This window comes from Sciurus vulgaris (genome assembly GCF_902686455.1).
Source record: "Sciurus vulgaris genome assembly, chromosome: 4".
Taxonomy (NCBI): Eukaryota; Metazoa; Chordata; class Mammalia; order Rodentia; family Sciuridae; genus Sciurus; species Sciurus vulgaris.
The window spans coordinates 5266646-5279189 of NC_136464.1; the positions used below are offsets into that span (position 1 = coordinate 5266646).

General features: G+C 51.2%; 1 protein-coding gene across 1 annotated transcript in view; it reads right to left on the bottom strand.

Moving 5' to 3' along the window:
• Nucleotides 1-12544, bottom strand: part of DOCK1 (dedicator of cytokinesis 1) — a 490559-nt gene that overhangs the window by 83914 nt on the left and 394101 nt on the right. The window contains 1 exon segment of the mRNA XM_079137291.1: nt 7603-7703. Within this exon segment, the coding sequence (XP_078993417.1) occupies nt 7603-7703 (101 nt within the window).

The window sequence follows — 12544 nt, forward strand, 5'->3', positions numbered from 1 at the left end:
CTCCCCTGGTAGCCCTGCTGCGGTGGGTGGAGGACCCAGTGCAGATGGGGACTGAACTGGGAGCTCTGGCCTCTTCCTCCCAGGACAAGCTGTGACCTGTAAGCCTGGCCCAGCAACAAGGTGAAGCGAAGCAGGTAGACTGTGAATGAGGTGGGGGTCCTCAGCTGGCAACGTGGCCACACCCAAGGCCACAGAGAGGCGGGTCGCAGGCAGCAGAGCTCCTGACCTGAGCTCATGGGTGACAGGGAAGCACCCTTTCACATCTAACCTGGGCACCCCAAATTGCTTAAGGTCTGCGCCACCTGAACTCTGTTAAGCTGTGCTTCCTTTTGAGGTCTCTCAATTCCCTTTTGTGCCCCTGCACTGTGACAGGGCACCCCAGCAACTGCACAGCCCTAGCTGGGGAGGACGTAGCTGGCTGCTCTGTGACCTGGCCTTGGCACCCTCCTGGTGTGTATGGGGAGGGGCGTGGACGGGAAAGCCGTGCACAGGCCCAGCGCCGACCTCCTCTGAGGGTGGTCCTTCCCACTGCCCAGGTGGTCGATCTCTTCCAGTCAAGCAGGCACCCAGCAAGGTGCCAAGGTGGCCCCAGGGCACAAATGCTCCCAGCTACTCCAGGCCCTGTGTTCAGACCCTCAACATGGCCAGGAGGCCAGCCGCCCAGAGGTGGAAGCCATGTGCAGTGGGGCAGGCCTGTGGGCCACCCTCTCAAGCCCTGAACACTCTGACAACAAGCCACATGGGACTGTGTCATCCTGGGATTGTGCCTCTCCAAAACCAGCCCAGCCTGACACCGGGCTAGGCGTCATCTTTCCTGTCTCAACTCCTCTTAGGTTCTAGGATGAGTACAGTTACCGTGATTCAAAGGAAATCTAAAGTTTGGAAATTTATGCACTGGAGACCAGAGGCAGCTGTGGGGTTAGATTAGCGGCTGCAGCTTGCAGTGTCCCAAGGTGGCCCTCTGCCTGGGTCTCCCTGGCAGCCAGACTGATCTTAAGTTTTAATAGGAAAGCAGCGCTGAGGAATCTTGACACACCTCAGTCATCCCCAAAGAGTCACAACCGTCACACAAGCTGGAGAGGGCTTCCCGCGCTCCCAGACCTCCCCTGGAGGAGGGAAATGGTCCCAGGGGCCGGTGTCTGGGTTGAGGCTTGTCACTGTTAAGGATGCTGGTGGCATCCTTCCAGATCATGGTTAAATTCCTCCTGACGTTCTGCAGTTGCAGGAGCTGGGTGGGTTCTGGAGGGGGGAAACAGACTTGGCCGTGGTGAGGGCCAGGAGAGAAGAGCCTGCGTGCTCAGGTCCCAGGCCACCATCTTCCCGCACAGCTCCGGGGTGCAGAAGCGCTGCACAGCACAGCACTGAGCTCAGTTCTCAAAGCGCTGTCCTGTTTCTCCATCCTCCCGGCAGGACTAGGGGGTGAGCAGGCAGGCCTGGCTCCTAGGCTCCAGGTGAGATCCAGCGTGCAGAACCGACCTGTGGAGTCTCGACCACAGATGAACCTGGAGCTGAGGCTGCCTGGCTCTGTCAGTGCTCCTCACCACACCCAGCTCACCTGTGCCCACCTGCCCGCAAAATGGCAAGCGCAGCGGCACAAGCTTGGGAGGAGCTACTCCACCCCCAGGACAGCTAGGACCCCACATCCAGGCCCACCATTTATCCCAAGAGGCAGAAACCCATGTCCACCAGAAACAGGCCAGGTCTGGAGGTGAGGTCAACCCGAGCCCAAATCTAAACACAACTGGCAAGTTGCTTGACCACTCTGACCCTCAGTCTCATCCACAGTACTGGGAAAGTTCATCTGCCAGGCTTTTGTGAAGGATAAGAAAGGAGCCCTGGTGTGCAAGCACCTGATGCAGCCTAGGTTTCCCTCTAAAGCCTCAGACTGACCGCATCTCGGCACTATTCCGGGGTTCCACTGGTTCTTTAGACTGTTTCCACTACAGAACACTCAGTGAGCATTTCAGACAAGAGCCACAGACCTCAGGGGACTATCCAATGATCATGCAAGACATAGACACACCTTGTGCACGTGGCACCTGGAGTGTGGCCTCTCGTGGACATAGGGCTGTGCAGATCAGTCTAGCTGAGAACAGGGTGGTCCCTAAATCCAACGACTGGGGTCCTCATAAGAAGAGGAAGAGTTACAGACACGTGGGAAGGCTCAAGGAAGAACCTGCTCTGAAGATGCAGCAGAGACTGGACTTAGCAGTCCTAAGTGAAGGAATGCCCAGGATCGGGTCGGCCACCAGAAGCGGGAGGGGCTTGGACAGCCTCCCTCTGAGCCCGGGAAGGACCCACCCAGCTGGCACCCTCCATTCAGGCTCCTGGCATCTGTGACTGTGAGAGGGCAGGTTCTGTGGGTCCAGCCGCGCCGCAGCCTGTGCTCACCGCGTGGCAGATGGACCTTGGCCATCAGCACAGTGGCCCAATCAGTTGATATTCTGTCCAGGAAGTGGCTGGGACCCACAAGAGATGTGTCCTTAGGGCGACAGGATGAGAAGACCTGAGACAGACACGAGCTCTGCCACGTACCACCTGGCTGGGGAGTCTCCGCCCCTCAAGGGACAGACGCATTCCAGGGGAAAAGCGACAAGGGGATCTGGCAGTGAGAGGAGTCCGTGCAGAAGCAGTGCCGCGTTTGGGGTGTGGTGTCCCCGAGGTTGGTGTGCCAAGGCTTGGTCTCAGTGGGACCACTGAAGGTGGAGGGGACCTGCTCTGGTCACGTGGCGAGGCCCTGAGAATGAAGCAGGGTCCCCAGAGAGACCAGCATAGTTCCCCAGACTGGCTTAGGTCCTGAGGGAGGGACGGGGTCTCTTGGGAGTGGGTTAGGCATCTTGGGCAGGTCTCAAGACTAGACTGGTCTCCAGAGAGAGGGCCCTTAGGAAGCAGGCTGGCCGCCTTTTCTCGCACAAGTGCACCTCCACTACGCCTCACGTCCACCCCACTCCTCACCCCACGGAGACACAGCATAGGGCCCTCACCAGAAGCTGAGCAGGTGCTGGCACCATGCTCTTGAAATTCCCCATCTCTGAAGTCACCAGCCCAAACAAACCTCCTTTCTTTATAAAACAACTGGTATAAGGTATTTTGTCACAGCAACACAAAATGGAGCAAGACAGAGGGGAAGGGCAACAGTGCTGAAGGATCCGGGACAGCAACAGAGAGGACTGACCCACCGGGCCCACGGTGTTGAGGACCACAGGGCTGTAGCAAGAGTGTGGGGTGATGCCAGGGGAGCAGACACGGAGAGCAAGGGATGCAGAGACGGGAGGGGGCTGATTGCGGGAGAGGCACCTTCATCTTAATGAGGAAGACAGCAGTTTCCTGGAGAGGCAAGAGGGCCGGGAGCCACGGTGGGAGGATCGGGAGCCTCCACGTTAGATGCAGGGCTGACGTCAGGCCCCGAGCTGCCCAGGCTTCATCACGCTGAGCAGGCTCAGCGACACCAGTGCCCGCGGGACGCCCCATTAGCCTTGCCGATGTGAAGCTGGTGCAGGGTTCCCACTTAGAAAGTCTCCCTGGGTCTCCTTCTAATTCTTAAAGTGAATTTGTTTTGAGTCATGAGTCTCTTGAAAAAAAATAATTAGCACAAACACAAATTAAATTGATCATATTTCCTGTTATGATCTGTGATATAGAATCATAGCTTCTGATTAGGTCACGCTGTAAAACGGGCTTGTCACAGCGTATTTATTTCCTACGAGTTTCCTCATAAGGCCGTGCCTGCAGTTTGATGGAGGACCAGGCACTTCAGAACCCACGGCGTGGGGAGCGGGCACTGCTGTTTACGTGGTATTCTGGTCCAGCTGCAAACTGCCCTTTGAGGAGGAGGTGGCCTTCCATGGGGGGCAGCCCACAGTCCAAGTGGGAGAGGGTCTTGTGGGGGGTGGTCTCTGCACTCAGTACAAGGGCGCAGCTGAGCTTGGCCACCAAGCTGCACCCTCTCAAGCTGGAAATTTTAAGTGGGCATTTTATGCTCAGATGTGCAAGAAGCCTGAGCCAGGAGCCTGTTTTTCTTCTGAAACGAAGTCCTGAAGAAGCTCTTTTGCCACTTTGTCCCACAGGAGGACACGTGGTGACTTGCATACTAAGACTGTCAAGCTGGCTGCTAATCAAAAGTCAACGCTTTTACATTTCACTCATAATTCTTGAGCCCTAAAGATGCAGGGGCTGGGGGAGGGGAAGAAGCCATGCGGGGTTAGCTTTCTGTGGCGTCTCTCTCCTTCCTGAGTTTTCCTATTACGGACCTTGATTCTGGGGGCTACTTGTTTTGTGGATCACTGACCCATCTGTGCTCAGTTCGGTCTGCAGTCTGTGGTCGGGTGGCACGGTTCGCTCTTGGGTGTCGCCCCCGCTCTCTGAGGGGAATGCCTTTGGAATGGCTCTCCTAATCCCCCTGCGCAGGCCTCAGGAGGGCGGACTCTGCAGGAGGGACGCACGGGCCGGCCTCCCGGTACTTTGATTTCCTACTACTTTGAGCCTCAGTGCTGCGGAGCAAGCAGGGACAAGAAGCCGCTGGGCTTGGTGGGAAGGAGGAAAGGAGGCAGAAGGGTGGAGCATGCTCATGGAATTCCTCTGGTGGGAGTCATGAGCCCTGGAGTGGCAGAGGTGCAGGCATGGGGACCGTCCTGAGGGACGTGAGTCCACCGCACAGCCTGGGCTCTCCCCTCAGCAAAGGCGAGCCCGCCACATGCTCCTCGTGCCCCAAGTTGGCATCTGGCCACTGGCTCAGACCCAGGGGGTCCCTGATACCAGCCCCTCCCTTCAGGCTCTGCTGCTCCCTTGGCATCCATGCCCAGAGCTCCTCCATGCCCTCTGGGACTCAATGGCCCTCTGAGCTGAACGCCAATGAGTCAAACTGATAGACCTCTCGGCTTCCCCGCTTCCCTGCCCGAAAGTCCACTCTGCTGGGAGGCCTTCCAGTCCCCAGGAGAACCCTGCAGGCCCAGTGCCAGCTGCCAAGGCCCTGTCACCGTGGCACTCGTAAATTTGCTCCTCTACCTCCCCAACTAGACTCAAGTCTGCATCACGAGATCTCCTTATCTTCTGACCCTGGCACTAGGCTCACCCTGCTGAGCACAGAGCAGGCAGGATCCCTTTCTACCAGATCATTTTAAAGCAATCGAAGCACTTCTAGGTGCTGTATGTGCCGAGAAGATTTAAGCATTCAGGTGGGATATCTTAAAATACTTCCTAGGCAGATTTTGCTATTTGAAGTAAGATTCGTACATGGATTATAAGGTGTTTAAGGTCCATGAAGGGAAATGAAGAATACAAGACTGGGGACTCTTCCCAGACTTCAGGGCACCTCACAAGGTGCCCAGGACTTGTCTCGGGCTTACCTCAGCAGGAGAACTTTCTCTGCATGGCCTGTCATTGCTGCAGAGCCAGCCCAGATCCCAGAGACCCCTCAGACTCCTGTGGCCCTGAAGCAACCCTGGAGAATTTTGGGAAGACACCTTCCAAATGCTTCCGTCTTTTCCTTGGGAGAAGCATGGGAATGTGCACAGGGTGACTCTGGCATCCCTGTTGCTGCAGTCAGGAAAGAACTGCACCAGCCCAGCCCAGAGGCCCTGCTGGCTCTGGAAGGAAGATGCCAGTCGGCTGCGTGTCATTTTCTTTGGCTTCCGGATCCACATCGCTGTATGACAGCAAGTGTCTTCTCTGGTGGCCCAGGCCCCACTGACATCACGTTAGCCTGGGCTGTTCACTCCCAGGCCAGCAGGAGGGAGGACCCCACACAGAGCCACCCCACCCTGGCCTGGAGGGCACGCCGCAGCACGTGGCTTTGCCAGTTCTCTAGGCACCTTCCCCTGCAGGCTTCTTTAAGGGCAGGAAGTGCAGGTGCTTGGCAGCAAAGGCTCTGCAGTCGGCTGGCATGGGGTCTGTCACCTCATGTGGCCATGGTGGGCAGGGACCCTCAGGCAGGCTGACTCCCCTTGTGGGTCAAGGAGTGGGGGCAGCCCTGGGTGAGTCATTCTGCACGGGGCTCAGTGTGAGCGGGTTGTGACTGTTTCTATGACAACTGCTTCTGCCAGGAGAACTTTTGAACTACAAGGATGACAACATGGCCAGCCACTGTCCCTCATTTCCTGAGGGCCCCAAGGAGACATGAATGTCCTGGAGTGGGAGCTTCATGTTGGGTGTGTCTCCAGAGGTGCTCCAGGGTAAGTCTGTCTCTGGATGACGTGGACCAAGGTAATGATGAGGACCCGTGTATGTCCAAGGAGGGCACGGCCCTAGTGGCCATGGGTGGCCACCCCCGTCTACTCTGCATGGCTGGCCAGGTGCGGGTCTCTCTTCTGACCAGCGATCACTGTCCACTGCCACAGCTCTTAGGAGCTGCTCAGCTGTGGGGGACCGAGGGAGGCTGGCCAGGCGTAACTCACCGTTCAGTTAGTTGGTGTGGGTCAAAGGCGGGGAGTCCTGAACTCGGGCAGGTTAAAGCCTCGGGCTCTGAGCTCCCTGGACTGGGAACTGCCTTGCACTTTCTAGCATAACTAGCCAGTGACTCGAGCACCCTGTCCGTCACCTTTCTCGTATGGAGAATACGGATGACATGGCACTCAATGGATAATTTTGCTTTGTAAGGATTATATGTGAAAAACGCAGAGGGCTTAGACGGTCGCCAGCACGTAGTATAAGCTCAGGCAATTATTTGCTGAACCATCTCAGTCTCCAGCGACAACGTGCTTTCCATTTTTCCTGCAAGGAAGGTGAACACTCAGAGGATGGAGAAAGGCTGAGCAGCTGCACCTCCTGGGCCTCCCTCTGCGATCTGGAGCCTCAAGAGCAGCAGGGGCTTGGCGACGCCCGGGTGCAGCCAGCATGCTGCAGTCATTCTAAAACATGACCTGGCACTATGGCACTACTGCAGGTCTCTCTTCAAGATCCTTATGAAAGGGACACTGGGAACGCTGGGAAATTCTTGAAATGGAGGCAGAAAGAGAGGAGGCAAGACCTCAGGTGCCCAGATGTCGGAAAAACCTGTATAACCATTTATTTTTTTTTCTTGATCCTGGAGCAGACGCAGTGCAGGATGCAGGGCAGGGTGAGAGAACCCAAAGTGACAGAACCTGGGCCTCCACGGCGCCTCTGTCAGGTTTGCTGACACAGACCCACGGGGCTGGTCCAGTCCACTCACACCTCCTAGCCAGAAGAAGACAGTTGTCTGCGGCCAGGAGGAAACCAACAGCAAAATCTCCACCCTGAGTTGCTGGACAGTCCCAACAGGACAATGGCTTTCACCAAAAGCCTGTTTTAGAAGTGGAACTGGAGAATTAAGCAATAAAGTAAACCACATGTGGAATGACATCAGAACAGCGCACAGCAAAGTCATTATCTCCAGAAACCCAAATCTGTGTTGCTCTAATCGTCTTGAATTGCACCGACTTTGAACCTACCAGGATGAATCCTGCAATTTTAGATCTTGATTCATGGGTTAGAAAAGGCAATACCCAATCCATGACTTAAAACCACCCCTTCATTACACTGTGATTACATCTCAATTTGTACCCAGTTGGCTTAGAGAAGACATGAAAATCATGCTAATAGAGTTGGAGGCGCCTGCCCAGGTTTCTGAGCAGGACGAGGACTTACTTGTTAAGGATCTTGGCTCTCTTAGCACTTGAGAAATTCTCCAGTTGCAAGGACTCTTGAGTGAGGAAAGCGACAGCCAGGTGAAAGTAGTTGTTCCACAGCTGAAAACCCAAATCAGGAGGTGTTAAGTTCTCGATCCGCCTAACACGTGATCTCAAGAAAGTTCTGGAACATTTTTATTGTGCTTGACACAGACTTCTGAAATGTTTTCTAAAAAAACACAGACCCGCCAGCCAGTCTCCACAGTGTGGTTCAGGCTGAGCTGGAGCTTCAAGGTGACAGTGCCTGTCCTTAAACTCCAGCTCTGCAATTCACTGTGTGACTAGCCTAAACTCTCTGTGCCTCAGTGTCCTGATAAGTTGGGAATTCCAACAGCCTCTCCTTTTGGCTTGCTAGAAGCCTCAAAGGCGTGACATCCACAGAGGCGCTGACAGGGCGGTGCTGCCCAGCCTGTAATAGACACTTGGCACTCGCTGGTGTCACGTCTTGGTGCTCCTGGCTGAAGAACAGCATGATCACTGCTGATTTAGTTTTTCGGTGCTGGGGATGGAATCCGGGGCCTCAGGCATGCTAGGGAAGTGCTCTGTCACTGAACTGTGCCCTGCCCCTGTGATCTCTTTTCTATTATGTCAAAACATTATGCATACACTCAACAATTAAGGATAACTTGTAAAAAAGATCAAACACTTTATATTTCAAGGGTTTATGGATGATATGTGATTTAAAGAGAGTCTTGAGAAGAAATTTGTGAGTGTTGGTTTTCTCATCTAGCACCAGGGACGTAATCAACTGAGAGTTTCAGAGTTATATTGAAGTAAATACCGACTGTTTAGTGGCCTGTGAGGGGCATGGACAGGTAGGAGCACTCCCAGGACTTGAGAGTGTGTTGGGCTCTGCTCAATACTGCCTGGGCATGGGCGCCTCCGACAGCGGCACATCTGTCCTCTGACGGACATAGGACCACTGAGGATCTGCAGCTTGCCCTGCACCCCAAGAGGTTGGAGGTGTGCCCGATGCATCTGGCAGCATGTGACACTGGGCAGGTGACCCTGGCCTCGTGGCCCATACTCCTTCCCTGCCAGAAAGGCCCTTGCTGCTCTGGCCTCTTCTATGACAGCAGGGTGGCGCCCACCCACCAAACCTACCTTGTCCCTTTTGTTTTGAAACGGACCCCTCCCACCTATGTCCTCCGTGCACAGCCCTGGCAAGGACCCGGCCACCGTCAGCTGCATGCTGAGAACCACAGTCAGCATCTCTACCAGCACAGGTCCCCTGTCTGTATGGACCCAGAATTCATGAAATTCCAGGCCTGACACCCTGAAGACAAGGAACCAATCCAGGGGCACTTCTTTATAAATGATAGAGTCACTAGCTCCTCGCTCCTTCTCTTCTGAGGACCAGGACTACTGTGAAGCCAGAAGCATTCGTGGTATACGGCTAGAACTCTCCAAACAAGAGACACGCTCGGCACGTCTGCCAAGGCACAGAGCTCCGTGCTGAACCCGAAGAGCACGTGGTGTCTAATGTGCTGGGGTTCAGGCTGAGAATTCAGGGGCCCAAACTCATGTAGCAATAAAAAGGGCATCGTCACCGATGTTCTGGGAAGAAGGACCCCTCCCGACAGCCGGACTGCAACACACAGGAATCCACCAGCTGCTATGGGCAACACCAGTGCAGATCAAACCCCAAACCTCACAAAGGACATAAATGGAAGTCCCACGTATTCCAATAGGGGCTGGGAAAACACACACTGCAAAGTAAGCCCTCAAATATGGTAAAGCTCCCCCGCCCCAGGTAAAATCCAAGCAACGTGTGTTTAAGAAAAATGAGAAATTACACTCCATTTATGTAAGATCTATCAAAATGTATAAATGCATTCTACTGTCATGTCCAACTAATTAGAATAAAAAATTAATAAAAAAAGAAATCCAACTAGCTGATTTTGAGCATCATAGGGAAGAGGAAATGAGCAAAAATGCCAAGATAATTTTGTAATAGAAAATGAATGGGGGAGAATAGGCTCCGCTGGCTGGGTCTGGAGCTGCAGTGACACAGCCCCGGTGGCCACAGTGGCCACAGTGGCCACCGTGTGCAAAGTGGAACTGACATGCACACACAGGCAGCTGCGCTCTCCAGGGCCCTCAGACCATCTGGAGATGATGTGGGGCAGAAAGAGTCAGACTCTCACCCCAGCGAATGGTGGCTTAGCAAACCCAGAAAACCCTAAAAGGGGGAGGGGCATACAACCTCAAAGGTATCAGCAGAGATTAAAATTTAACATAAAAATAGTTAAGTTTAACGTGTTCCTATACATCAATGATGAATCCACTGCAAGAGAAATTAGGAAAACTACCCCATTCACAATAGACTTAAAAAAAAAAAAAAAAAACTTGGGAATCAATCTAACAAAAAAGGCGAAACCTCTACAATGAAAACTACAGAACACTAAAGAAAGAACTCGAAGAAGACCTTAGAAGATGGAAAGACCTCCCGTGCTCCTGGATAGGCAGAATTAATATTGTTAAAATGGCCACACTACCAAATTGTTATGCAAATTTAATGCAATTCCTATTAAAATCCCAATGATGTTCTTCATAGAACTAGAAAAAGCAATCCTGAAATTCATTTGGAAAAATAAGAGACCCAGAATAGCCAAAGCAATCCTTAGCAAGAAAAGCAAAGCGGGAGGCGTCACAATACCACGTGTTAAACTATACCACAGAGCCACGTAACAATAAAGGCATGGTATTGGCACCAAAACAGATATGTAGACCAGTGGTACAGAATAGAAGACACAGAGACAAACCCACACAAATACAAGTGTCGCACACTAGACAAAGGTTCCAAAAACATTCACTGGAGAAAAAATAGTATATTCAACAAATGGTGCTGGGAAAATTGGAAAGGCACATGTAACAAAATGAAATGAAACCCCCTACATCTTACCCTATAACTCAACTCAAAGTGGATCAAAGACATAGGCACTAGAACACAAATCCTGAGTCCAATGAAAAGAAAAAGTAGGCCCAAATCTTTACCGTGTCGGCTTAGGACCTGATTCCTTAATATGACTTCTAAAGTGCAAAAAGTAAGATTAAGAATCAATAAATGGGATGGATTCAAACTAAAAAGCTTCTTCTCAGCAAAGGAAACAATCAATAACATAAAGGAGCTTACAGAATGGGAGAAAATCTTTAGCACACGCACCTCAGATAGAGCACTAATCTCCACGATTATGTATCTTATATTCTTTATATAAGAACTCAAAAAACTTAACACCAAAAAAACAAATAACCCAATCAATAAATGGGCTAGGGAGCTGAACAGACGCTTCACAGAAGAAGATATAAAATCTATCAACGAATATATGAAAAAATGTTCATCATCTCTAGCAATTAGAGAAATGCAAATTGAAACTACTCTAAGATTTCATCTCACCCCAGTCAGAATGGCAAATATCAAGGATATAAACAACAATAAATGTTGTGAGGATGTGGGGGAAAAGGTACATTCATACATTGCTGATGGGAAGGCAAATTGGTACAACCATTATAGAAACCAGTATGGAGATTCCTCAGAAAACTTGAAGTGGAATCATCATTTGACCCAGCTATTCTACTCCTTGATTTATACCCAAAGGACTTAAAAATCAGCATACTACAGTAACAGAGTCACATCAATGTTTATAGCAGCTCAACTCACTATGAAACCAACGTAGGTGGCCTTCAACAGGTGAATGGATAACAAAAATATGATATATGATGGAATATTACTCAGACTTAAAGAAGAATGAAATTATGGCATTTTCAGATAAATGGATGCAGTTAGAGAATATCATACTAAGTGAAATAAGCCAATCCCCAAAAAACCGAAGTCCAAACCTTTGGTCTGATATGTGGAGGTTAATTCACAATAAGTGGGTGGGGTGCTAGGAAAGGATAGAGTTACTTTAGATTAGGCAGAAGGGAGTGAAGGGGGGGGGGGCGTATGGGGTAGGAAGGATAGTAGAGTGAAACAGACATTATTACCCTAGGTACATATATAACTACAGGACTGGTGGCATTCTATATCAGGTACAACCAGAATGAGAAATTATACTCCAACTTGTATGATGTATCAAAGTGCATTCTACTGTCATGTATAACTAATTAGAACAAATTAAAAAGAGTTAAGTTTCAAATACCAAGCAAGGAAGGATTAGCCAAATAAGACAAAATCAAATAGTCATAGAACAAATGACAGATTTGAATAGAGAAAAATTAAGTATTCTATAGCATAAATTTAAATCCATAACCAGATTATATCAAGGATTCCAACATCGTATATATGTGTGATAGATCTATATACCCACATACATATCTATATATACAGATGTGTACACACACACACACACACACACACACACACACACACACACATGCACGCAGTCCCAACTGGAAAAGGAGCAGAGGAAATGATCACACAGTTCACAGCTGAAATCCTATAGCTGGACAGTATTCTCAGGCTCACCAGCACTTGGAAAAATACTAATAACAAAAATGAATACTATCAAAGAAGTTGGTGCTAGAAAAGATTCTGGAAAGTGGCTGTTCCCAAAGACCAGTGAGGTCGCAAATGGCTGCAACATCTTAGGAGAGTGGCTTGTCGTTTCCACCAGGCTTAGGTCTCCCTGTCCCACCTGGCCACCAACCTATCTACCCCGCACCTGCACAGTGACACACAGGTCTCCCTCAGCTTGTGGCAGAAGGTCTAGGGTAGTGATCAACTGGACGCGGCTCCTAGGTCATCAGCATACAACGGCTGGTAAGCATTGTGCATTCGACTCGCAGGCTATGACAGGACTGCAAACACAGACACCACACGCGGGGGCTGTAGAATACATGGAGGTCAGGGAGAGCACCTGGAAATCAGTCACAGCCGCTCCTCCAGAGCAGGGACGAGG